This window comes from Aegilops tauschii, chromosome 3 (assembly GCF_002575655.3).
Source record: "Aegilops tauschii subsp. strangulata cultivar AL8/78 chromosome 3, Aet v6.0, whole genome shotgun sequence".
Taxonomy (NCBI): domain Eukaryota; kingdom Viridiplantae; phylum Streptophyta; class Magnoliopsida; order Poales; family Poaceae; genus Aegilops; species Aegilops tauschii.
This window is the reverse complement of record NC_053037.3, coordinates 364131901-364156593: the sequence shown is the minus strand read 5'-3', so window position 1 is coordinate 364156593 and position 24693 is coordinate 364131901. Positions and strand designations below refer to the sequence as shown.

At 46.6% G+C, this 24693-nt stretch overlaps 2 protein-coding genes across 2 annotated transcripts; one reads left to right on the top strand and one right to left on the bottom strand.

Moving 5' to 3' along the window:
• The first annotated feature begins 8346 nt into the window (after nucleotides 1-8346).
• LOC109776459 (vesicle transport v-SNARE 13) lies at nucleotides 8347-12798 on the top strand. Its single transcript, XM_020335102.2, has 5 exons — nucleotides 8347-8715; nucleotides 8814-8872; nucleotides 9081-9269; nucleotides 10924-11094; nucleotides 12376-12798. The coding sequence occupies exons 1-5, from the start codon at nucleotides 8622-8624 to the stop codon at nucleotides 12526-12528; spliced, it is 666 nt and encodes a 221-aa protein (XP_020190691.1). The 5' UTR covers nucleotides 8347-8621; the 3' UTR covers nucleotides 12529-12798.
• Nucleotides 12799-15941: 3143 nt separating this feature from the next.
• On the bottom strand, nucleotides 15942-18579 carry LOC109733912 (uncharacterized). Its single transcript, XM_020293121.4, has 3 exons — nucleotides 18308-18579; nucleotides 17952-18142; nucleotides 15942-17446 (listed from the first exon to the last, which is right to left on the bottom strand). The coding sequence occupies exon 3, from the start codon at nucleotides 17384-17386 to the stop codon at nucleotides 16226-16228; it is 1161 nt and encodes a 386-aa protein (XP_020148710.1). The 5' UTR covers nucleotides 17387-17446; nucleotides 17952-18142; nucleotides 18308-18579; the 3' UTR covers nucleotides 15942-16225.
• Between the last annotated feature and the right edge of the window lie 6114 nt (nucleotides 18580-24693).

Genomic DNA, 24693 nt, shown 5'->3' with positions numbered 1-24693 from the left:
CTAAAAAAAACATTTTGACACTATTCAAAATGTATGACTCAGTAGCGCTTATCCTTCAAAATGACTTTTTGGGATAAGTGTCCACTTTAATGTGAAACAGTGAAAGGAAGGGACTTGGTCCACAAAGGGCTGGTGGAGCTGCCTACTCATAGTGGGCTCCACTAGAGAGCCAAGTTTCAGAACAACCGATACATACCGGGGCGATCACCCACTAAGGCCTTGTTCGGTTGTAGAGTATTTAATCCTCTAGTGGATTTAATCCTCTAGAGGATTGGGTGATCCCTCACCCTACACCAAATCCCCTCGGGGACTAAATACATGTCATTGTGAATTCCATATCACTTATTATGCATTCGGTTAATCCTCTAGGTCGCCACCACCACGATGCCTTGCTGTTAATAAAGAGAGAACAAAGAGTGGACAGAGGAGAAGGCGCACACAGGGAGAAACAGAGAACCAACCTGAAGGTCTCGTCGCCGACTGCCTCCTCTTCTCCGGCGTGAGGCAGCGGGGAGATTGGATGAAGTCCGGCTAGGGTTTGGGCCTGGCTCCATGGCTGGTCTGGGTCTCCGCCGAGCTCATGCAGCTTCGATTCGATGTCCAGCCGACGGTTGAAAAGGGGAGAGGAAGGGGGAAGGAGGAAGTGCGCCGCCGCCATCTACTCCGGTAGCGCCGCCGTTGTCAAATCGAGAGAGGGAGAGAGGGTCGGGGCGAGAGAGCGGGGCTTGCGTCAGGAGAGGGTTGCTTCAACGGGGTGGGACGCGTGGGTCATATCCCGGCGATTTCCACGGGGTTTGCGAGGGATTTGGTCCAGACCGGGTCTAACCGAAGGCTTTCATAAGCCAGACCGGGAACCGACCCCGGCCGAGGCGAAACCCACGTGGATCGGGGGGGTGGGGGGGTTGTGTCCGATCCCGGCGGGGCTGGGAGTAACCGAACATAGCCTAAGTATTACTGCCAGGTCGACCCATTAGCGGGAGGTGTCGACTGCCTTTACTAATCTTATATGAAAACCTTCAGCTTAGTGTTCTAAAGGTTCCCGGAGAATTCTTTTATCATTTTTTTCTTGGTCCCCCCCTTTTCTATTGTTTTTTCTCTTTTCTTTTTGTACATTTTTATTCATGGACATTTTTCAAATTCGCAAAAAAATCATAAATATTTTAAAATTCATGAAAATTTATAGTTTACAAAAAAATTAAATTCGTGAAGATTATTCCAATTCAATGATTTTCTCATCCATGAACTTTTATTGAATTCATGATCTTTTTTGAATTCAGGAACATTTTTTGAAATTCAAGAACATTTGTACAGCTAACAATTTAATCACATTTCTTTTCTAATCTGTGAGCATTTTCTGAACTCGTGTATTTTTAGTTTTCCTTTTTTCAATTTGTGATTTTTTTGAATTTATGTTTTTTGTTTTAAAATTCACAAACGCTTTGAGAATCATGAATAATTGTCAAATCTGTGATTTTCTTTGCAAAATTCGTGAACCTTATTTTATGTAGTCAACTTTTTAAAATTAAAATAAAACCGAAAAAAATAAAGAAACAAAGTGAAATATGTCAACAACAAAAACTGTCGTCCATGCATACGCTGGTTCACGACTTGTCGCCCGCTGGGCCATGCCCATGTAGGCGCACGCAGTGAGCTAGGCGAGGCATAACTCCTGCAATGGGTCATATATATCACAAGTTCTAGTATTATTTGACGCGTGTTTGTTAGCGTCAAATAGACGCCTGAAGCGAGGCACAAATGGGTCAGCGCACACTTGTGAGCTCATTTGAGCTAGCGGGTTTCCTTTGTTTTATCTCTATGATTTTCATGACGGTTTTCTATAGAGGTAATTAAAAACCAATATAAAAAATAGAAAATGTATATTAAAAAAACTGTTCAATATGTTTCTCGAAAAGAATCAATCTTTGTTAGAAAAATAATTGTATATTACAAGAAAAGTTCACTAGACATTAAAGGAAGTTCACGGTATACTAAACAAAATGTTCGATGTGTATTTAAAAGAAATTCATCATATATTAGAATTTTTGTACCATGGAGTAGTACAGAAATGTTCACTATGTATTTTGAAATACTCATTGTATATTACAAAATGAAAAATGCAAAAGGAAAAACCATAAAAACAAATCAGAAGAGAAACAAAAAAATAGAAATGTGAAAGGAAAAGAAATAAAAAACAAAGAAAAAAGTAACAACTAAAAAGAAAGAATCACAAGCAGTACTAATAAAAATAACCACAAAGAGAAAAACTGGAAAAACAACAAACTAAACAACATACACACGTGCAGCGGATCCCCAAACAAGACTAGTTCGTTGTGTGTTGTTTGCGGGTGGAGGCTCCACTGTTTGACGCTCAAAGACGATAAATAGGATATATTCCCTCTAATCTAATAAGTACTATAGGGTTTTCTCGTGTTGCCGCCGTTGGCACCATCTGAGAATTTTAGGTCCTCTCGCCTCCAGCTGCCATCTTGGCGCAAAGAAGGGGGGAGCTCGGATCTTCAAGATCTTTATGTTTTTCGTTAATGTCTAGTGATCATCATAGTTTTTGCGAGAATAAATTTCCTCTCGCCCTTTTAGCGGTGCCATGAAGTTTGAGAGTTTTCTGTCCTCATAGATTCGATTATTCGGATCTGATGAGTTTATGTTGCTGTGTCAAACTTTTTTTGTTTGTCTGATTCTTTGTGAAGGTGAAATCTTGCATCAACACCATGTTGAAGATATAGTGATTCGACGGCCTGCACTTGTAGGCGGTCAGCCCTGACCCAAGTATGTTCATCGATCAATGCTTCTCATCTTTTTAGATGGGCGACTCAAGGCGCTTTAAAAAAACCATTATTTAATGTTTGTGCGGGTGAAAGAGTGACAACACTGTTGCTCTAGTCCAATTGCAACTTCTTTACCAAAGTCTTTGGAGTATTTCTTCGAGTAGAGATTGATACCGCGAAGAAGGTGATTTAAGAGATTTCATTGTAATTCTTAGTCATAGGAGTTACTTTGTATTTTCTTGGATCTTAGGTCCAAACTAGTGTGCATGTAATTGTTATGAGTATGAACAAATTTACAGGTGTTTCTCAAAAAAAATTCTAATAATTACTTATTGTAATTTTGAATTGAGATTGGTAGAAAACTGCGGCACTTATGGATGACATATATCACCTCCCGTGCAATGTTTTAAGGTAACCATGCATTCCGTTGAACTGAAGTGAGATTACAGGAACCCACAAACAGGGAAACAATGAAAGAACATGATAGATATCCTGGAAACCCTGCAAGACAGAACCAGGGGAGATGAAAATACAAACATGACCTAAGGGCTCCTTGCACACGCCGTAAATGTCAACCATCTTCAACCTCCAACACCATCGAGACGCTCGCCAGACATAGAGGAGAAAGGCCTCCATCGTTGCCATGGCCGGGAAGCATCATCCTTGTTGAGGCTTTGTGAATTGAAGACCAGGCTCACTGCACACGGCAAGGCACATATCGTTGTGGCATATCAGCCAGGGGTTGCCCCCGTGACATCCTGACTTCGGAAATGGAACTTCCCATTGACACCGTCGAGGAAGACTACCAGAACCGCCATCCAGGGACTACTTCCCTTGTTCCACTTAGGTCATTATGTTCCGCACACCGACGCCACCACCAAGAGAAGTAACTGTCAGCCACCTCCTGAACAAGGCCGCTGTGACGCCCCCGATTTGACCATACACTAATCATGCACGCAAATGTGTACGATCAAGATCAGGGACTCAAGGGAAGATATCACAACACAACTCTAAAACATAAATAAGTCATACAAGCATCATAATACAAGCCAGGGGCCTCGAGGGCTCGAATACAAATGCTCGATCATAGACGAGTCAGCGGAAGCAACAATATCTGAGTACAGACATAAGTTAAACAAGTTTTCCTTAAGAAGGCTAGCACAAAAGTAGCAACGATCGAAAAGGCAAGGCCTCCTGCCTGGGACCTCCTAACTACTCCTCGAAGCCGAACTCCATGTAGCATCATCCTCGGGATCTCTAGCTCCTGGACTCCAGCATCTGGTTGCGACAATCAGGTATAGAAAGGGGAAAAGAGGGAGAAAAGCAACCGTGAGTACTCATCCAAAGTACTCGCAAGCAAGGAGCTACACTACATATGCAATGGGTATATGTGTAAAGGGCCATATCAGTGGACTGAACTGCAGAATGCCAGAATAAGAGGGGGATAGCTATTCCAGTCGAAGACTACGCTTCTGGCCATCTCCATCTTGCAGCATGTAGAAGAGAGTAGATTGAAGTCCTCCAAGTAGCATTGTATAGCATAATCCTACCCGGCGATCCCCTCCTCATCGCCCTGTTAGAGAGCGATCACCGGGTTGTATCTGGCACTTGGAAGGGTGTATTTTATTAAGTATCCGGTTCTAGTTGTCATAAGGTCAAGGTACAACTCCGGGTCGTCCTTTTACCGAGGGACACGGCTATTCGAATAGAAAAACTTCCCTGCAGGGGTGCACCACATAACCCAACACGCTCGATCCCATTTGGCCGGACACACTTTTCTGGGTCATGCCCGGCCTCGGAAGATCAACATGTCGCAGCCCCACCTAGGCTCAACAGAGAGGTCAACACGCCGGTCTAAATCCTATGCGCGCAGGGGTCTGGGCCCATTGCCCATTGCACACCTGCACGTTGCGAGGGCGACCGGAAGCAGACCTAGCCTAGCAGGCGTTCCAGTCCAATCCGGTGCGCGCCGCTCCGTCGCTGACGTCAAGAAGAACTTCGGCTGATACCACGACGCCGGGATACCCATAACTACTCCCGCGTAGATGGTTAGTGCGTATAGACCAAATGGCCAGACTCAGATCAAATACCCAGAACTCGTTAAGCGTGCTAAGTATCCGCGAACGCCGACCAGGGCCAGGCCCACCTCTCTCCTGGGTGGTCTCAACCTGCCCTGTCGCTCCGCCTCAAAGTAACAGTCGGGGGCCGTCAGGAACCCAGGCCCACCTCTACCGGGGTGGAGCCACCTGTCCTTTTAGCCCCCTCATCAGAATCACTTGCGGGTACTCCTCGAGCCGACCCGACTTTAGTCACCACATGTGTCATGTATATAATGTATATAGTATATACCCGTGATCACCTCCCAAAGTGATCACGGCCCAGTAGTATAGCATGGCAGACGGACAAGAGTGTAGGGCCACTGATGGAACACTAGCATCCTATACTAAGCAGCAGGATAGCAGATAAGGGTAACAATTGTAGCAACAATGACAGGCTATGCATCAGGATAGGATTAACGGAAAGCAGTAACATGCTACACTACTCTAATGCAAGCAGTATAGAGAAGAATAGGCGATATCTGGTGATCAAGGGGGGGGGCTTGCCTGGTTGCTCTGGCAAGTAGGAGGGGTCGTCAACTCCGTAGTCGAACCGGGTAGCAGCAACGTCGGTCTCGTAGTCTACCGGAGAAGGAGAGGGGGAAGAAACAGTAAATACGGAGCAAACAAAGCATCACAAAACATAAGGAGGCAAAACGCGGTGCTAGGTATGCCCTAACGCGGTAGTAAGTGATATCGACGAAGGGGGGAAACATCCGGGAAGGTATTCCCGGCGTTTCGCGTTTTCTGACAGAGGTACCGGAGGGGGGGAAGTTGCGAGTTCGATAGGTTAGGGAGGTGTGGCGGACGAACGGGCTGCGTATCCGGATTCGTCTCGTCGTTCTGAGCAACTTTCATGTAGAAAACATTTTCATCCGAGTTACGGTTTAAAAGATATGAATTTTCAAAGATTATTTGAATTTCTGGAATTATTTGAATTTAGCAAAAATGAATTATGACGTCAGCATGAGGTAACGCTGACGTCAGCAGGTCAACAGGTCGGCTGACCAGTCAAACCAGACAGGTGGGTCCAGTGGGACCCACATGTCATTGACAGGGCACTAACAGAGTTTTATAACTAACTTAAACAAGGTTATTAGCAGGTAGGCCCCACCTGTCAGTGCCTATTTAGATTACTTAATTAGTTTTATTTATAAAAACATTTTATTTAGTTTACTTACGCGGCGGGGCCCGCATGACAGTGACACTGGGCTGCCCAGTCAGCAGTTGACTGGGGTCAACCCAGTCAACTGGGCCACCAGGACCCACTGGCAGCGACCCAGGGGGGGCACTTAGCCACATCGGCGGACGGCGCCGGAACATCTCCGGCGAGCCAAATCGCGGCGGCGCGCGGCGGGCTCGGCTCGGGTTTAGCGCACAGGGGGTCCCAGGGGCCGCGGTTGCTTGCGTTCGACGCGGCTCGACGCCGCGCGTCGAACGGTGGCGGTGCGGGGTGCTGGGGAGGTCGGAGCGGAGCGCCAGGAGCTCGCCGGCGGCGGGGTGGTTCGGGCGTGCGGCAGAGGCGGGGCTACGGTGCGAACTGGGGCAAACCGAAGAGCGGGGCGAGGCCTACACGATGCGGCCAAGGCAACGGAGGCACGAACGGGACCAAAAGGTCGCCGTGGCCACGCCGGCGACGAGGCCAGGCGGCGGAGGGTGCGGCCTAACGCGGCGCGATGGCTACGGCAAGCTAGCGAGCTAATGGAGAGGGGGAGGAGGAGCAGGAGCTCACAGCGGGGCGTAGCCGTTTAGAGCGGGCGCGGGGAAGGCGTGGTGCAGTCGGAACCGACGGCGAACGGCGGCGGGGATCCGACGAGGAAGAAGATGGCGCGGGGTCGATGCAGGGTTCCCGGGGCTCGGGCCCGTGGTCGAGGAGGACGGGCTCGACGCGGCGGAGCTCGTGGACACGTCGGGGAGGAGAACGGGGCTCGGTGGCCGCGGCTATGGCGCAGCCATGGCGACGGCGGCGCTCGGTTGCGGTGGGGAACGAGGTGGAGCTGAGGGGGAAAGGCGCAGGGGCCGAGAGGGAGAACGGGTGAGTGGAGGGGAGGGCTCGAGGCGTCGAGGGGATGTCGCCCTTATCCCCTCTCCGACGGGGACGGCGACAGGGTTCGGTGGCGACCGGCGAGCGCGGTCGCTGGGTCGGGGGAACAGGGAGGAGGGAGGCGACCGGGGGAAAGGTGGGCTGCTGGGTTGGGCCGCCCAGATGAGCCGGCCAGCTGGGCCATCTGGCCCAGTGAGAGGGGGGGTTAGGTCCAGGAAGGGGTTTGCTTTTTTTTTTTGTTTGTTTCTTTTTATTTTATTTTCTTTTATCTATTTTCTGTTTTATTTCATTTTAATGCATTTAGGCATTTCCTAAAAATATGTTTTCTCCACAATAATTATCAGTGCAATATTTGGCACAACCGGAACATTTTAGTTTTAAAATTTGAAAACTTTTGTTGATTGCCTTTTATTCAATTTTGAATTTGAATTGGATTTTGAACTAACGCGGGATTAACTACAGTGACAGAGGTGACGTGGCATCAATAGCAGGGAATTACTGTAGTCTAATTATTCGGGCGTCACAGCCGCCATGCTCCTCAACGACATTGGAGAGGACGCCACATCGTCGGGGACAGAGCAGGAGGACACAAACATCCAGAGAAGATGTCGACGCCGTCGTCTCGCCTACATCAACAAAGAAACTTAATCCTGTCGATTTGAAGGACCGCCAAGCAGACACGACACATAACTTCGAGACGCCGCCGATGTGGGATTGGAGCCAATGCAGATTTATTCTCCTGCCCGCTGCCCCAACCACCCTAACAACGCAATAGAAAAACCCTGCCCCTATGACTATTTACAGGCTAGGAAAGAACCGGGACCCTCCCTCGGTCCGCGAAGCGGCGGACAGAGAGGAGGGATCCGCTCGCGGCCTTGCCGGCGCACATTTTGGGAAAATCGCCCTCCCAAACCACCTATTCATGGGGATAGAGGAAAACGGGAAAGGAGAACCGGGCGAACAACCAACGAGGGTTGTCTCCTTCTGTGACGGTTAGGGATGTAAATGGCAAATAAGCGGCATCTGAAATTCCGTTTAATTAGATTTGCTAGCTCCACATTTTTTTTAAAAGCAAATTATTGAACGGTTAGATCATTAGTGAGGCTAAATAAGATTAAACATGACCGGTTTACATTACTGTGTACGGTGTTGCGCGGAAAACCACCGCCGTCAGTTCTGCTGCACGACAGGATACCTATAAAACCGGCAGGACCCATAACGCAGTGTCTTATTTTATACTCCCTTTGTCCGAAAATACTTGTCATCAAAATGGATAAAAAGAGATGTATCTAAAACTAAATTTGATAAAAAGAGATGTATCTAAAACTAAAATACATCTAGATACATCCCCTTTTATCCGTTTTGATGACAAGTATTTTTGGACGGAGGGAGTATTATACTTTTGGATTTTGGAATTCACCGTGTCCCAATTAACACACGATACAAACGTGCCAATGCGCACGCCAGCCCGCGAAGCAGCCGTGCTTTTATCGGACCTCCACCCCAAATCCCCCAATCCCTACCCGACCAAAATCGAAGCTTCCACCAAACGCCCGGAGCCCCCCCTCGTGAGGCAGCCCGGATCGAATTGCGGCCGTCTCGATCATCTGCTCGATTCGACGCCGCCGGACGATTTGGGCGCGGAATCCGGAGGGGGGAATCTTTGCGCGCGGGCGGAGGCGATCGAGGGGAGCAGTCATGAGCGAGGTGTTCGAGGGCTACGAGCGCCAGTACTGCGAGGAATCCGCCTCCCTCTCCCGCAAGTGCACCGTCGCCTCCGCCCTCGATGGAGGTACGTGCCCACCGCCCCCCATGCCTAATTGTACCGGGGGATTTCTCCTCCCTTTTCGCCGCTGCTGGTTTCGTCTAACACGGTGAGATCTAATGCAGAGAAGAAGAAGCAGAGGCTCTCCGAGATCCAGTCCGGCGTGCAGGAAGCTGAATCGCTGGTAAATACCAGGTCTATTTTATTTATGAGGTTCCTTTGGCTACATGCCTATACGATTCTGCTGCCCTACATTCTGCCGTTGGGAAACTAGGATGTGATTTTGGGAGGCGTAGGTGAATGTGTGATTTGGGGCAAGTTGTATATGCCCTTGTTTCACTGCCATGTGGGGGCAGTATGTGATTTTTATTTCCTTCATGTATTTATTACAGATTCGGAGGATGGACCTGGAGGCTAGGAATACGCCGCCTAGCGTGAAAGCGGGTTTGCTAGCTAAGCTGCGGGAGTACAAATCTGACCTTAACAACCTCAAGAGCGAGCTCAAGAGGATCTCGGCGCCTAATGCCAGGCAAACTACCAAGGAGGAGCTCCTTGAATCTGGCATGGCTGACACACTCGCGGTGAGCTCTCTATTCCTATCAATTCAATTGCCACATAGATACCTTTTAATTAATGTGGCACTATTAGGTGATTGGGTTGGTGCTGAAAGGATGATCAAAACTTCGTGACATCTAATATGTGGTACTATTAGATGAGAATTAACAAAGTCTTGTCTAACTCCCACACTGTTTAATTAATCAAGCAAGAAAGTAAAAGAAAACAAATCCACATGAATCTCCGCACGAAATCAAATGGTGGAGTTAGATGAGACTTAGTTATTTCTCATCTAGATGAGAACTAGACACACCTATTGTTTATTCAATTGTGGCGGTATCCCTAATATTGGTCAGTGACAATATTATGAATCTTATTGGCGCTTATGATCAGATTAATATACTGTATTTTGAACTTCTCTTGGACTACTTAGCTGTGATGCTGTTAGTAAAGCTGTACTTTACAATGCTGCACACTACTTGGTTATGTTTAGATTGTGTGCAGTGACACGGTTAACAATTCTGTGATGTACTATCTGACAGCATGCGAAATATGAACTTAAGTACTGCATACCGCACTACAATTGCCTTGTCAATTGGGCCATTCTCCCCATATTGACATGTTTGGATGCTTATCTAGTCTGTTAAATTGCATTTTATTTTATGCGGTTGCAAAGAAGACCTTGTTTCTTAAAATGATGGTGATTGCAGTGACAATTCACCCCAAATAATGAAGATCACAACGACATTTTTCCCAAGATGCCCATCACAGTGGCTTTATTTTGTCTCATTAACCAATAGTTGACCACCCCTGCTGCAAAGGAGGCACTCTACATACTTTGCTGAGTTTTTCTAACATGAACAATTTCTTACTTTTGCATTGTCCTCTGGCCCCGCCTTTGGGATTGGACTCATGCTCTGCCACTGAATGCTGGAGTTAGAAAGTGTATAACTGATTATTCCCCCTATTTTAATTTATTTCTGAATTTTGATTCTAAAAAATGTCCATATTCTTCCATTGCACCGCTGTGCTGATTTGAATTCATTAGGACTTGTATCTGTATCCCCCTCACTAACTATGATTGCTTCGTAATCTTGAGTTGTATTTCTTTGTTTTTACTGAATGAAGGTATTGTTTTATGCAAAGTGACAGTGGAAACAGTGATGGAAACAATAATTCCTTGGCGTTTCCTATAAATATGCCCCTTTTGACCAATAAATGAGTACTACAATGTGTAGATGTATCTTCAAGATACTTCTTCGCTGCATAGCTTGTTTCTGTAGCCTTATTAGAAAGTAAACTGCAGAGGGGAAAATCATATCTGCTGTGCAGAATGGTATCTGTTCAGAACCAAAAGACAAAAAGAGAATTGTACCTCTTCTTACTGCATTATAAAAGAAAATGTAGTCCCGATTCAATCATTTTGAAAAGCTGCTTAATATATCGGGAAAAGGGAGTTATCCACTTTTTGTATTCCTGGATATTGCAAGTTCTTGCAATGTTGTCTTTCCGTATTGTAGAAACAGTGTTCCCTGTCTTGACATATTTCTCTATTGATGTGAAGTGTATATATAATGCGGTATTATTATGTTTGTTCTGATTTCTTAAGTGGCGTCAAAGTTCTTGATGTTTGCTAGTTTTAGTACTCATGCTGTATTTGGGAATTCTTTCCTGGCTCAGGTGTCCACTGATCAGCGAGGAAGGTTGATGATGACAACTGAAAGACTGAATCAGTCCACTGACAGAATTAAAGAGAGCCGAAGAACTATGCTGGAGACAGAAGAACTTGGTGTGTCGATTCTTCAGGACCTTCATCAACAACGGCAGTCACTACTGCATGCTCACGATACTGTATGTATTCAGTCATAACTGCTTTATTGTAGTTTAGATATACTTCACTGAAATGTTATGCAAACCATTGTTGGCTATATAGCTCTTTTGTTCATCATTCCTTTCAGCCCGGTTGTTATTTCTGGCACTACTGATAGAGATCAGATCGCTATAGCCCATTATATAGGTTCTAGGTTTGATAATTTGCTAAATATAATAATCATAGTTTTCATGTGTTGAATGCAGGATCTATTATCAAAATAGAGCACTGGTGGTTCTAGTTTATTAAATTCTGTTAGGTGCAGTGTAATAGCTTTGAAAGTGCCTCCACCTTGAGCAATTCTTTTAATTTTTGTTTTCTCGACCATTGAATGTTAGTATTATTTATAACCTACTTCCTGCACTCCAAATTAATTGAAGTTCTAGTTCTGTCCCAAGTCTAACTTCTTAAACTTTGACCAAGTCTATCGGAAGATATATCAACATCTACAACACCAAATTAGTTTAATTAGATTCGTCATAATGTATATTTTAGAAGTGAATCAAATATCTCATTGGTTTATTCTCCTGGATATAAAGAGCAAACAGTGGGTGATCTCCCCCTTTACTAGCATGTGCATGTTATGATAATTGATGCATTTCTTGAAATATCACAATCTTTGTGCTCATTTAATCAGTTAGGTGCATTATCTAGAATTTCTAGTGTGTAATCTAAGATTCTCTACAGCATGACCTTGTGTTTTATTTTGCATGACATCCCATTGCTCTATTTGTGTATGAATAGTGAGTATATTCTGGTACCTAGCTTAGTAATGTGTCGCCGTACGGTCGTTGAGTGATGATAGCATAAAAGCCTGTAAAAGATCATTTATTCAGTCCCAGCGGTTCAAGGGCTTGGCCACTTGGGAATTTGGCTAATATTAGAAGTTAAAACAAATATCTCTTCCGTTTATTCTCTTGGATATTATATTATTAAGAGCAAATAGTAACATTCCTTCAAGTAGCAGCGTATGCATGCCATGGTAATTGATACAATTGTTGAAATATCAGAATTTTTATTCCTGCAAAATTCATCAGTTACTTACATAATAGAAGTTGTGAAATAGTGTGACTGTCATCCTTATTTGTTAGTTTGTTAGTATGTTATGTTAACTTTGCTAACACCATTGCATACAAGCAAATGTTAGCAATAACCATGATTTGCTTCTTATTTACTTATTATCCTTATCTCTATTGGATTCAAAAGAAAGAAAAGAAAAGACCATACTTCTGTTAGTGACATGAGTCTGGTCTTGTTTACAGTTGCATGGGGTTGATGATAACGTTGGAAAGAGTAAGAAAATCCTGTCGGCAATGTCAAAGAGGATGGACAGGAACAAGTGGATCATTGGTGGAATCATTTCAGCTCTTGTTGTGGCCATCCTTATCATACTCTACTTTAAGCTCGCTCACTGAGCCAGCCAGGTAGGTCCTCCAAATTGTATGTGTTCAGTAATTGTGTGACAAGGTTGTCTGAACGCTGTACATTGGACGACACCCACCGATTGTCCCTCGGAAGTTCATTGGTTCCCTATAAACATTTTTAAATATTGGATGAGTGGTTCATTGGCATGTCATGTATAGCAACACTCGTGTGAGGAGGTCAGTTGTGCCCGACCATTTTATGATGTAAAACTGTTCAGAAAAACAAAAGTGGAAAAGAAGATGTCCTGTGTTGATATACTACTACCTGCTTGCATATGTTATATACACATTCGAGGTCGCTTGTGCATACTGTCATGTTACACCGTATATAGGCCTCCCAGAATCTGATCCCCGAACTGTAGTCGTTGTCCACCGTCCAATTATTGTGATTAGCCAGCTCTGCACTCAGTTCGTTATCGTTGTCGAGGTTGGGTTGCGAGTTGCGACAGACACCTTGTGAATTATTGTGCACGCAGCGTGGGGCAGCTGGTGTGCATGCAGAAGGGAGGGAAGGTGGCTGATCTGATCTAGCTAGGGTCGGCAAGTGGGCGGGTCGTATGCGATATGGCCGTATCTTAGGCTTTGATATGCTGCCCGTTTGGGTAAGGCCAGTGATTGCGACGCCCAGGCTTGAGGATGATGCGTACGACTTTCCTTGTAGGGAAGGAAGGAACGCCGGAGAACTCATTCGAAAGGGGGATCGCATCTTTTCTTTGCTCCGGTCTGCGAACGCTGCTGAATAAGAAAGCGTCACCGAAGCCATTTCATTTCATTTCCTCCGCATGCATTTATCTCCCGCTGTGTTGTAAGCGTCACGCTTTCGTTCGCGAAGCTTTCCAAAGCGGCATCGATCAAAATTCGGTTCTAGAAGCTTGAAACGTCCTCCAACCGGAATCCGTTTCCTCACAAGACGCGGATCGACTGATTTTTAATTCGTAACGACTGCAAACAGCAAACCACCACCCGGAAGAAAGAAGCGCGCGACACGAGCTGGCCATCCTTTTCGATGGTTTTGAACCGGAAAACCGGGTGCCATGACGTGCCCTGCGTGTTGCGTGGTCAAACCAGCCGCCATGACGAACTAGTCCGTCGTAGGCGCTGCACCGTCTGGACGAGCTTGGCTTGGGGGTCGGTCAGTCAGCCTCACGCCGGCTCGCAACAGTTTTAGAGTCCCAAGATGCTAGGCCACCAGTCAGGTGATGATCAAGCTAGCCAACGAACGCCGCTCGCGGAATCACTGTTGACGGTGGTAAAGCGTTTGACCAAATGAGCACAGCTTGTGCAAAGTATTTGCCGAATCATTAACCGAGCGTTCGTCCTCTAGATGCAACATCTGTCAAGCGGCAAGGCTAGTCTCGTACGGTGAGTTGCCGTCCAGGCCCGCCATCAAAACGACACTTGCTCCACCGCGCGCGCTCATATTATTCCATTCCCACCCATCGTCAACGTACACCTCGTTGGATCATCCATCTTCTCCGGTCACTGGACCGAATGACGTACGGAGCCAGCCAGCCACCGAACGGGTCGGTATGTTGCACGGAGCGGCAAGGCAACGAGAAAAGCCTCGAGCCAAAACAAACGGCTGACGGAGGCGCATCCTGAAACCATGCAGGAAAAAAACTGACAGAGAGGAAGAGCGTGTCAGCGTGTGCGTGCGTGCATGTGCCGAGCAATGAGGGCGCACCTTTCTCAAGGCGCACGCTTGGGCTTGGGTCGCGACGGGAATTGGGGCGGTGGATCGTGAGAGAGAGAGAGAGAGAGGTGGCAGCGAGCGCGGGGAGCAGATGCAGACTGCGGCCTGCCGTGGCCGTGGGCTTGGCAGTGGCACACATGGCATGGGGATGGGGGGCAGCCCCGCCCTGAGAGAATGTCTTTTGGCGACGCGCGCGGGCCGCCGCTGCTGCAGCAGCCAAACCAAAGCGAGCGAGCGCCTGTGGTCTGTCTTTGGATGTGGTGGTACCGATGCTGCGATGCCATTCCTGCTGCCACTGCCACTGCCACTGCACCGCGTCCCCAGCCCTAAAGCGCCCTGCAAAAGCGCAACCACCTCTCTCTCTCTCTCTCTCTCTGTGTGTGTGTGTGTCTCTCGGCAGCTGCACACATCTCAAAGAGTTTGACGCGAGATCGATCGATCGCTTCAAGAGGACCGGATGGTGGTACTAGTACAGTACTACTCCTATATTATTAGGGCGGGGGCACCAAGCTAGGCCAGCACGGGCCCAAATTCCTGCGCCTCGGCTAGCTAGTAGGAGTAGCTCTTAATCATGTGTGCAATGATTCCATGCTGCCATTAGTCCTCCTCTATTACTGGTACTAGTACTATTGTTAACGATGATGCCTATGGACGAAGGGTGCTTGCATATGCACTGGTGGACTGACAGCGCGTCTAGGGTTTCACCCTGCTCGCTCTGCATGCAGTCGATCCAGCATATCATATGCATGCATGCACCGGCTAAGGCTATCGCAGCCGCAAAAGGACCTTTCCGTGTTAACTTAATCCCAATTCATTCCCGCGCTTTTCTTTTTATCATCAGCGCGCAGCAGAAAGCCTGGTCCAGCTGCCAGCATTACACGCGCTGTGCAGATAAGATAAAAAGACACGGGATATAGGATATATACTACATATATTCATAGCTACTGCATTAGATATGGAGATAGATCATAGGTGTAGCATCTAGATCATCCATCTTTGATAGGGAAAAGAAGGCTTAGCCTTTCTTTACATATCTAGCTACATATCTTCCTCGCCTCACCTAGCTCCTTTTTGCACTCGCACCTGGATTCGTTGCATTTGTGGGGTGCAAAAGGAGAAGAAGACTGGTTAATCATCCCGGAACTGGAACAAAAGATATGCGGATATGGAGACCGACCAATGCACCACCACGCAAGTTTGCCATTTTGGGACACCTCATCCATGCACCCAATGATTCACATTTGCAGCTATGGTAGCTCTGCAACTGACGTCATGCATGCATGTGCAGCAAGCAATCGGACCATGATTGAGCGGAAGAAATCATCATGCACGCATGCATGCAGTATAAACGCTTTACATAGTTACCATTCTAAACTAACCTCCTATGCTACTATAAGATATACGTATGATCCACACATTTGTACCTATGCTAGCTTAGTCATTGTGTGAGTGACGGCATGCATGCATGCATGTGCGGCAAACAGATGATCCATGCATGTAAGGTTTAATTACATAATTACACCGATTATACCATTCAAAGTAACTTCCTATGCTATTTTATAGTATATAATCATGGAAGAGAGGCTCTCACTACGATTTTACATGCACCCCACGCCGGTCGTGTCCCAGGCACTTTTTTTTTTTGCGGGGGGGTGTCCCAGCCACTTAGTAGAACACAAATGAATATCTCAAACCCCGCAAAAAAAATGGATATCTCAATAGTTTCATATATTTCTTCCTTTTCTTCTCCATCCAATACATAAATGATGTCCTGCCACCGGCACGGTCTCGATCTCACGCTGCACCTGAATCGCTTCCACGATGCAGCGGACCGATCCAAATTAATTAATTCTTGACAAAAGTACACGACGACACTAAACCTTAATTAGTATATATATGTATACAGTACTGTACTACTTAACCACGTTCGTAGTCTTGACACGGCGACCTGAAACAGTACGAAACAGCAACATGTATAGACGACACTGAACAGTACTACAACAGTCTGGCAGAATTTCCATTAGGATTTCTGAAGGCGGAAGAAATGTTGTTGTTATTTCTCGCAAATCCGAGAAACCCAGGGTTGTTGCTGTAATAATGCAGCTGTGAGTGTAACTGTAACCTGCCCGTGCTGGCGGCCGCGGCGGCGCTGGCGCCGGTGCTGCTCGTCGTTCCTAGGGTTTCCAGCGCCTGCACCTGGGACTTGAGGAACTTGAGGTAGCTGGCGGCCTCGTCCAGCATGGACGCCGTGTCCATCTTGCTACCGCCGGGGACGAGCTTCTGCAGCACGCGGAGGCGGTCGCTCACGCGCTCCCGCCGGAGACGGGCCGCCACCGTCTGCGGGTCGCTCGAGATGCGCACGTTCTTGCGCCGTGGCTTGCTGCTGCCCGCCGCGGGGGGCTCCGTGACGAGGTTCACCGGCCGCATGGCCGCCGCGCGGTAGATCATCTCCTTCACCTGCGCCATCGCCTCCATGTCCGGCTTGTACCCGCCGGCCGCTCCGGTGTTGGTGTCCTGGCCGAACGTGATGCTCGTCGCTGTCGTGGTGGGGGACTTCCGCTTTGTGCCGGCCCGTGGGAGCGGCGGCACCGTTGCTGCCGCGGGGCAGTCGTCGGCGGGTAGCTTCCGGCTCACGTGGAGCACCTGCTGTGCCGACGTAATCGTGGGGTGCGACGTCGTGGTGGGCGATATGGTGGACGTCGGCGACGCCACCTCGGTTACGTCGTGGCCGCCGCCACCGCCGCTGTAGTTGTTGGACTCCCCGGAGGAGATGTTACAGACGGTGGTGCCGCTGTAGCCGGAGAACATGGCGCCGTTGGAGACGGCCCCGGGGTCACCCTCCCCGCCGCACGGGAGCACGCTGGAGAAGGCGAGCGCCGAGTCGAGCAGGCCGTCGTGCGCGCTGGCGCCGTCGACGACGGACGAGAACACGTCGACCCCCGAGCCAAAGAATCCCAGCGGGCCGTTATTAACCGCTGCGCCTCCGACGGCAGCACCGTAGCTCGAGCTCACCTGGCCTCCTCCGCCGAAGTCGCACTGGAGCTGGCCGAGGAAGGCGTCGTCCAGGTCGAACCGGCCGCAGCTCAGCTGGCTGACAGGACGGGGCAGGTAGGCGTCGTCGTGCAGGCCGGGGCCGGACCAGCCGAAGGTGTCCATCGCCGCCGCCGGGAGAAGCTAATTAACTAGGCAGCGACTGGCGCAGGGATTCTGGGACGGCTGCACGTAACAGAGAGTGAAAGCGTTAGCATATATTATTCTCGGCTGTAAATAGAGTGATACTATGAATGACACGAATACGATCGAGGAGGAGGGAATCAAAATTGAGGCATGGAGTGGAGGGGGGTGGGCCGCGGCCGGGGTGGAAACGTGAACGTCAGGGAGCAGTGTCACGCGGGCGAGGTATTGATGGGCGGACAAGGACGGCCGGCCGGGGGAGAGAAACCGGAGATGTCTCGAACCCTATAATTACACCGCCATCTGCTATACTCTACGACTTACTACCAATCTCAAGAATCCTACTCGACTTGCCATGCACATGTCTCTTTATGTGAAAAGTAGGTTATTACACCCCGCCGGCCTCAAATATTTTGCTGTAATATATAGGACTATCTGGTACTGTACTAGTACTAAGCAGCCTGATTAAGTGTGCATGCATAAAACCGCATTCTCTAACTATATGTGCTAGTCAGTATGCGTATAGATTCTTTGCAGCTCGCCATACCTGTGAGATGAAACCAGATGGCTGGATGGAACAACAATGGGAGGCACCAGCTAACTTCGCCGCCGATGGTGGAGCACAGCTTGAAAGACCGATCCAATTCCAAGGCCGGCAACTCCTTGGGCAGGGAGCTAGCACGTCATCAAGAAACGCCGGCGAGCAAGGCCGAGAGACGCGCAGCGGGTTCGATCGACCTGGAATAAGCCAAGAAAGAGCCTGAGACCTCGAGCCAGCAAGAAGCAAATTTCTTCATAGACCGTACCCAACCAAGCAAGCTACCATGCATGAAAAGGAGGAGGAGAAGATGCAGCCGGAGATTTGAAGTACTAGACACTGTGGATAGATAGATGTAGACCTACCTGCGTCTTGCAGAGAGGAGTAGACCACTCTAATGGCAACAGAGCAGATGATTGATCAATCGATGGCTTTGGACCTGATCGAGAGCAAGCCGGCCAGTCTAGCAACCTAGCTTACTTCCGGGAAAGAAGCTCTGGATCTATGCTATGCTAGCTCTGAGAAGGAGAGGGAGAAGACAATACAGATCATACGTGTGGGATATGGTCCTCCGGTTTATGGCAGTATATGGGGCTTCTTTTATAGATGGCTAAGCTAGCTCTATGTGTCCATGTGTGTATGATGGCTCTATGTATATACAGTAGTAGCAAGCTCTCTCTGTGTGGAAAACGAGAGTAGTCGAAGCATATGGGATGGTTTCTCTTTCTCCCCTAGCATAGCATAGCGTAGCGTTCTCTGTTCCTGTGGGGCTGTTCAGTTGGGAAAGGATGATGATGAGTGGGCAGCAGAGCACATGAAGTTGCACAGCTGATGACGCGCTCTCATAAATACTTGTCCAAATCTGTAATCTTTATGTATCTTACACAGCTTACGCTTCTGTTTTCAACAATGCTTCATTTTGTTTTTTGCACCACCTACGTACGTAATCTGCAGTGCAGTGCAGGGGTTTACCCCATCACACTCTCACTACATGTAGTGTAGAACCTCCTAGCCAGGTCTTCGATTACAAAAATATCTGGAGAGACACATTATGTACATGTACTAAAATTAAACCGTGAAGTAAAAATGGGTTGTGTGCATGCAGAGGCAGGGAGAAATTCGTCCGTTTTCTAGGAAAAGATCGAGCAAAAGGATTCCACTTACTTAATTTGGTCTCTGATCTAAAGCATCCTGCTTGTTCCTGGGGCTCTGGTAGCCTTTTTTTGCCTTTGGATTCAGACTGAAGAATCAGAAGAGGTTGGTGACTGCCACGCTGTCCTGTCCGTTTCAGCGGTAGTAACTTTTTGTTACTATATTTTTGCCCATTATGTGATACCACGAGGCACAAGGTGAAGGAGCAAGCCATATTTGGTTTACCCGGCCCCCTCTCGCTTACACCTTTTGGTACCTCTCATAAGCAATTTGTGCAGTTTTCTCTCTCTCTCTTGGACATGGATGATTTCCTACCTATATTATATTATAAACAGTAAAAATGATCCGTTCCAACCATAAGTGTAGTAGTATAAGTTAACGGTGAAGCAACATGGATCTTACTACTAGTTAAATCCTTTTACAGAGAGCAAGATGACAAGGGATCTACATCAGGTTGCTGGAGAGTAGATGCAAATTGGGGGATAAGCAGACAAAACTATGACGACAAAGCAAGGAGAGGGAAACAAAGACACCTCAAAAAACAAAGAGAAATTTAATGCTTGCATGTTTTCACATCCTTTTTTTATTTTGGTTAAAACAAGATAGGAGGGCCCATAAAATCTCTGTATATGATAGGGTCATGTAGAGTATAGGACCACGCATTGATGATGATAGGCAACCGATTTCGTAAGATTTGGAGTCTAGAGCTTTGTTTTACATGCGTGTATTTTTTATTTTTTTAAAGATCTCCCACGAAATGGAGATGTTTGACAGTTTGGAGGATAGCACTTGCGTTAGCTTTGTGAGGCAGTGACGACATGTTGGTTGGTTAACCCCCTCAGTCAACAGTAAACATGAGTTGGTCGTCAAACTAGCGCTGAGTATTTGTGCACATGGCAGGCTTTAACTCGCTCTGAATATGATACTGCCATTGTGTAAGGATGGGTACAAAGTTGTGCAAGTAATAAAATAAGAGCAGGTCAGAGGTCTGAATAATCTTGTTCTTTAGGGCGTTGCTGCAATGATAGCTTGGGAGAATTACAATTCTGGTATCCTTAAGGAAGGGCGTTATCGTCTTTCAAGGAAAAGTAGCATTGTTGATCGATCTAGTGAACGTACGTTATTTAGTTTGCTTCCAACATATTGATTTGTCATGTACTAGCTCTTTTGATTGGGAGGCACGTGATATTGTCGTCACACGTACGCTTACTATCATGCTCACCTGTTATTATTTTTCTTGGCACTACTATGAATTTAGGTTTAATACTAGTTAACAGTCTTGTTAGTTTGTTGATGCCTTCTATTTATAGAAGGCCAAGCCAACTTTTGTATAGTAGGGCCGCAGTATAAGCAGTGGTCAAGGCGTGGGATACTGTACCTGTTAGTACATTGGTTATGTAAGACAATGTATACAATAGTCTGTTTGTAACTTGTCTATTTTGAGACATGACTCTAGTTGCGTGTATACATTACAGACAACCTTCATACTACAACGGTTATACAACTGTCTGTGAAAATCTTACAGGAAGTTTGAAGAGTAAGACTGCCAGAGATGTCATCCCACATCACTTCCCATGACCGGAGTGGCCCATCTGTCCATCGTCGATGAGACTTGCCATACTCGGCAGGCAGGAGCTCACCCTACAACTCAAAACGGCACCGACCAGCATTCCACATAACCGAGCCAACACACATGCACCACAACACATCAAACTCAGCAACTGCTGAACATCACCGCCAAAGCCAACACTCCACCACCAGAAGAGAGGAGAATGGTGGACTCCAAAGATAGTGCCTTCGACAAGGTCACGCCACTAGAGCACCACGAACGATCGATCTGGAACAGAAAGGTTTTCACACGGAGTACACAAAGGGAAGAGACACCGCAAGGATGCCTTCAAGGACATGGCGCACCAAAGTGTTATCACCATTGGCACTGGCTGAGGTAGGCTAGGCTCTAGCCCCTGCAAAAATACCCCTCCTAGATTTGAGCACAAGACATGCGCCGAGATGCCTGTCGCAGCCTAGCCCAACACAACAATCACCAGCCGCCGCACTGCCCAATCGGCCAAGGCAACAAAGTAGGACTAGAGTCACAAGCTCCCGTTGCGAGTACTCATGACTCCCACAATCAGGGTCGCCGCCTCGACGCCTGAAGACCAGCCTCACCCACTACCCAAAGGGTGACAAGCCGCAAGGAAGGCCACCCAACTGCTGCACTCGAGCATCTCCCCTGCCACTCCAACCACCAGTCAATGTCAACCCAAGCAAGGACAGATCAAATAGGAGCAGATCTGACCGACTGAGCAGGAGATCAATCTCCTTGTTGAAGCACGGTCGGCAGCCGCCACACCGAGAGCCTCCATCCATGAATGAGAAACGGAGACATAGCCATCTCCGACAACGCTGGGAGGACGATGTGAGGGTCGGGCCAACAAGTCACTGTTATGTGACCTCTAGCTTGATAATGTTCTTGATTGATGATAGCTATCCAGGCTCTACAAATGAATTTTGATAACCAGCAAATGTTTGCTCGGAGGGCATGGAAAATCGAACATTTTCCATGGCAATTTATATTATCCGAGGATGGCAAATTTCTTTAGCAAGCATGGCAAGTTCGTTCAGTTCATTTTTTCGCCGGAAATTGCCATGCTTGTTGAAGAAATTTTCTATCCTTGCGACAACATAAATTGCCATGAAAAACGTCTGATTTGCCATGCTCTCCCGGCGAACGTCTGCACAATAGCATTTATTTTGAAAAAATGCATAGATTTCGAGGTTACAGTCACATAAGCAAATAGTTCGTGCAATATGTAAAACAAATATTAATTTTGCAAATTTAATAGAATGCAAATTTGCCGGGAGAGGATGCATAGGATCAGTTAATATGCAAGTACAAGTAGTCACTGAAGAATTATCATAAACATCACAAATTCATTAATTAACATGCAACACATAAACTAGCTTGATTAGACATTTCATTGTATCTTTAATCAAGAAACAGTGAGTTCCTCCCTAAAGTATGAATACATAAACAACTTCAAACAGTGTAAACAAGCTGCTGAGCAACATTCTTTAGTGTGTACTGCTTTAGCAGTATACGAGACTGCTTTATTTCCCCCACAAAAAAAGAAAATAAGAGAGACTGCTTTATTTGATAGTCAGGTAGTCACATCGTCCCATGTTAGATCTAATCATAACAGTGTATCGAAAATGTATCCAAGCGTATAAAAGATTGTTGAATCATGCATCAACTTGGAGATAGCATGCATGCTCCCAGCCGGAGGTCTTCTTTTATTTATGAGATCCTAAGAATGCAGAACAAAACAAGACATGCCCAAGAGTACAATGATATGTCTAATCTTACATGATTTTAATTTGCATGATTGCATCACAAAAAATTATAATGGATTCTTGAAGAGGTTTGTGTGGATGATAAATTTCCTATAGAATATAATACAAATGAATGCCTAGGAAAAAAATTGTGGGATTCAATCCTATGAATTAAAGGTGTCGGAGGAGCAGAGGGAGGACGTGAGTGGAAATTACGGGAAGAAAAGAGGCTCTGCCCACCAATATATATATATATATATATATATATATATATATATATATATATATATATATATATATATATATATATATATATTTGTTACACTGTAGCCTCCCCCCCTCTCCCCCACGGCTGGAATGGTCAAACAAGTCTCCTCGTCGATGTGGTTGACGTGGTGAAGTGTGGCCCCACATCGTCCCTAACCGTCAAACAAATCTCCTTGTGAGTGCGGTTGGCGCAACAAAGTAGTGAGTCCCATAGAGGAGGAAACTACTCGATGGAGACGGCAACAAGCGGAGACGATGCGCAAAGGCATACACCTAATTTGTTCGTAAACGATAGTGGCAGAGACTGATACGTCCATTTTGCATCATGCTTTTATATCAATATTTATTGCATTATGGGATGTTATTACACATTATGTCACAATACTTATGCCTATTCTCTCTTATTTTACAAGGTTTACATAAAGAGGGAGAATGCCGGCAGCTGGAATTCTGGGCTAGAAAAGGAGCAAATATTAGAGACCTATTCCGCACAACTCCAAAAGTCCTGAAACTCCACGGAAGTTATTTTTGGAAATAATAAAAAATACTGAGCGAAGAAAATACCAGAGGGGACCCACACCCTGGGCACGAGGGTGGGGGGCGCGCCATACCCCCTGGGCGCGCCCCCCTGCCTCGTGGGCCCCCTGGTGCCCTCGGAAGGGGGCCAATCTCCATCAACATCTTCACCAGCACCATCTCCTCTCAAACCCTAGTTCATCTCTTGTATCCAATTCTTGTCTCTAAGTCTGGGATTGGTACCTGTAGGTTGCTGGTAGTGTTGATTACTCCTTGTAGTCGATGCTAGTTGGTTTATTTGGTGGAAGATCATATGTTCAGATCCTATATGCATATTAATACTCCTCTGATTACGAACATGAATATTCTTTGTGAGTAGTTACGTTTGTTCCTGAGGACATGGGAGAAGTCTTGCTATTAGTAGTCATGTGAATTTGGTATTCGTTCGATATTTTGATGAGATGTATGTTGTCTCTCCTCTAGTGGTGTCATGTGAACGTCGACTACATGACACTTCACCATTATTTGGGCCTAGAGGAAGACATTGGGAAGTAATAAGTAGATGATGGGTTGCTAGAGTGACAGAAGCTTAAACCCTAGTTTATGGATTGCTTCATAAGTGGCTGATTTGGATCCATATGTTTCATGCTATGGTTAGGTTTACCTTAATACTTCTTTTGTAGTTGCGGATGCTTGCAATAGGAGTTAATCATAAGTGGGATGCTTGTCCAAGTAAGGACAGCACCCAAGCACCGGTCCACCCACATATCAAATTATCAAAGTACCGAACGCGAATCATATGAACGTGATAAAAACTAGCTTGACGATAATTCCCACGTGTCCTCGGGAGCGTTTTCCTTCATATAAGAAATTGTCCAGGCTTGTCCTTTGCTACAAAAAGGATTGGGACACCTTGCTGCACTTTATTTACTTTTGTTACTTTTTGCTCGTTATAAATTACCTTATCACAAAACTATCTGTTACCTATAATTTCAGTGCTTGCAGAGAATACCTTGCTGAAAACCGCTTGTCATTTCCTTCTGCTCCTCGTTGGGTTCGACACTCTTACTTATCGAAAGGACTACGATAGATTCCCTATACTTGTGGGTCATCAAAACTCTTTTCTGGCGCCGTTGCCGGGGAGTGAAGCGCCTTTGGTAGGTGGAATTTGGTAAGGAAAAATTTATATAGTGTGCTGAAATTTACTGTCACTTGTTACTATGGAAAGTAATCCTCTGAGGGGCTTGTTCGGGGTATCTTCACCCCGACCAGTAGAGCAAATAGTTGCTCCACAACCTACTGAACCTACTGAAAATGAAAATGTCTACTTTGAAATTTCTTCGGGTATGATAGAAAAACCGCTAGCTAATCCTTTTGCAGGAGACAGAACATTACATCCTGATGAGCACCTAATCTATGTGGATGAAGTTTGTGGATTATTTAAGCTTGCAGGTATGCCCGATGATGTTATCAAGAAGAAGGT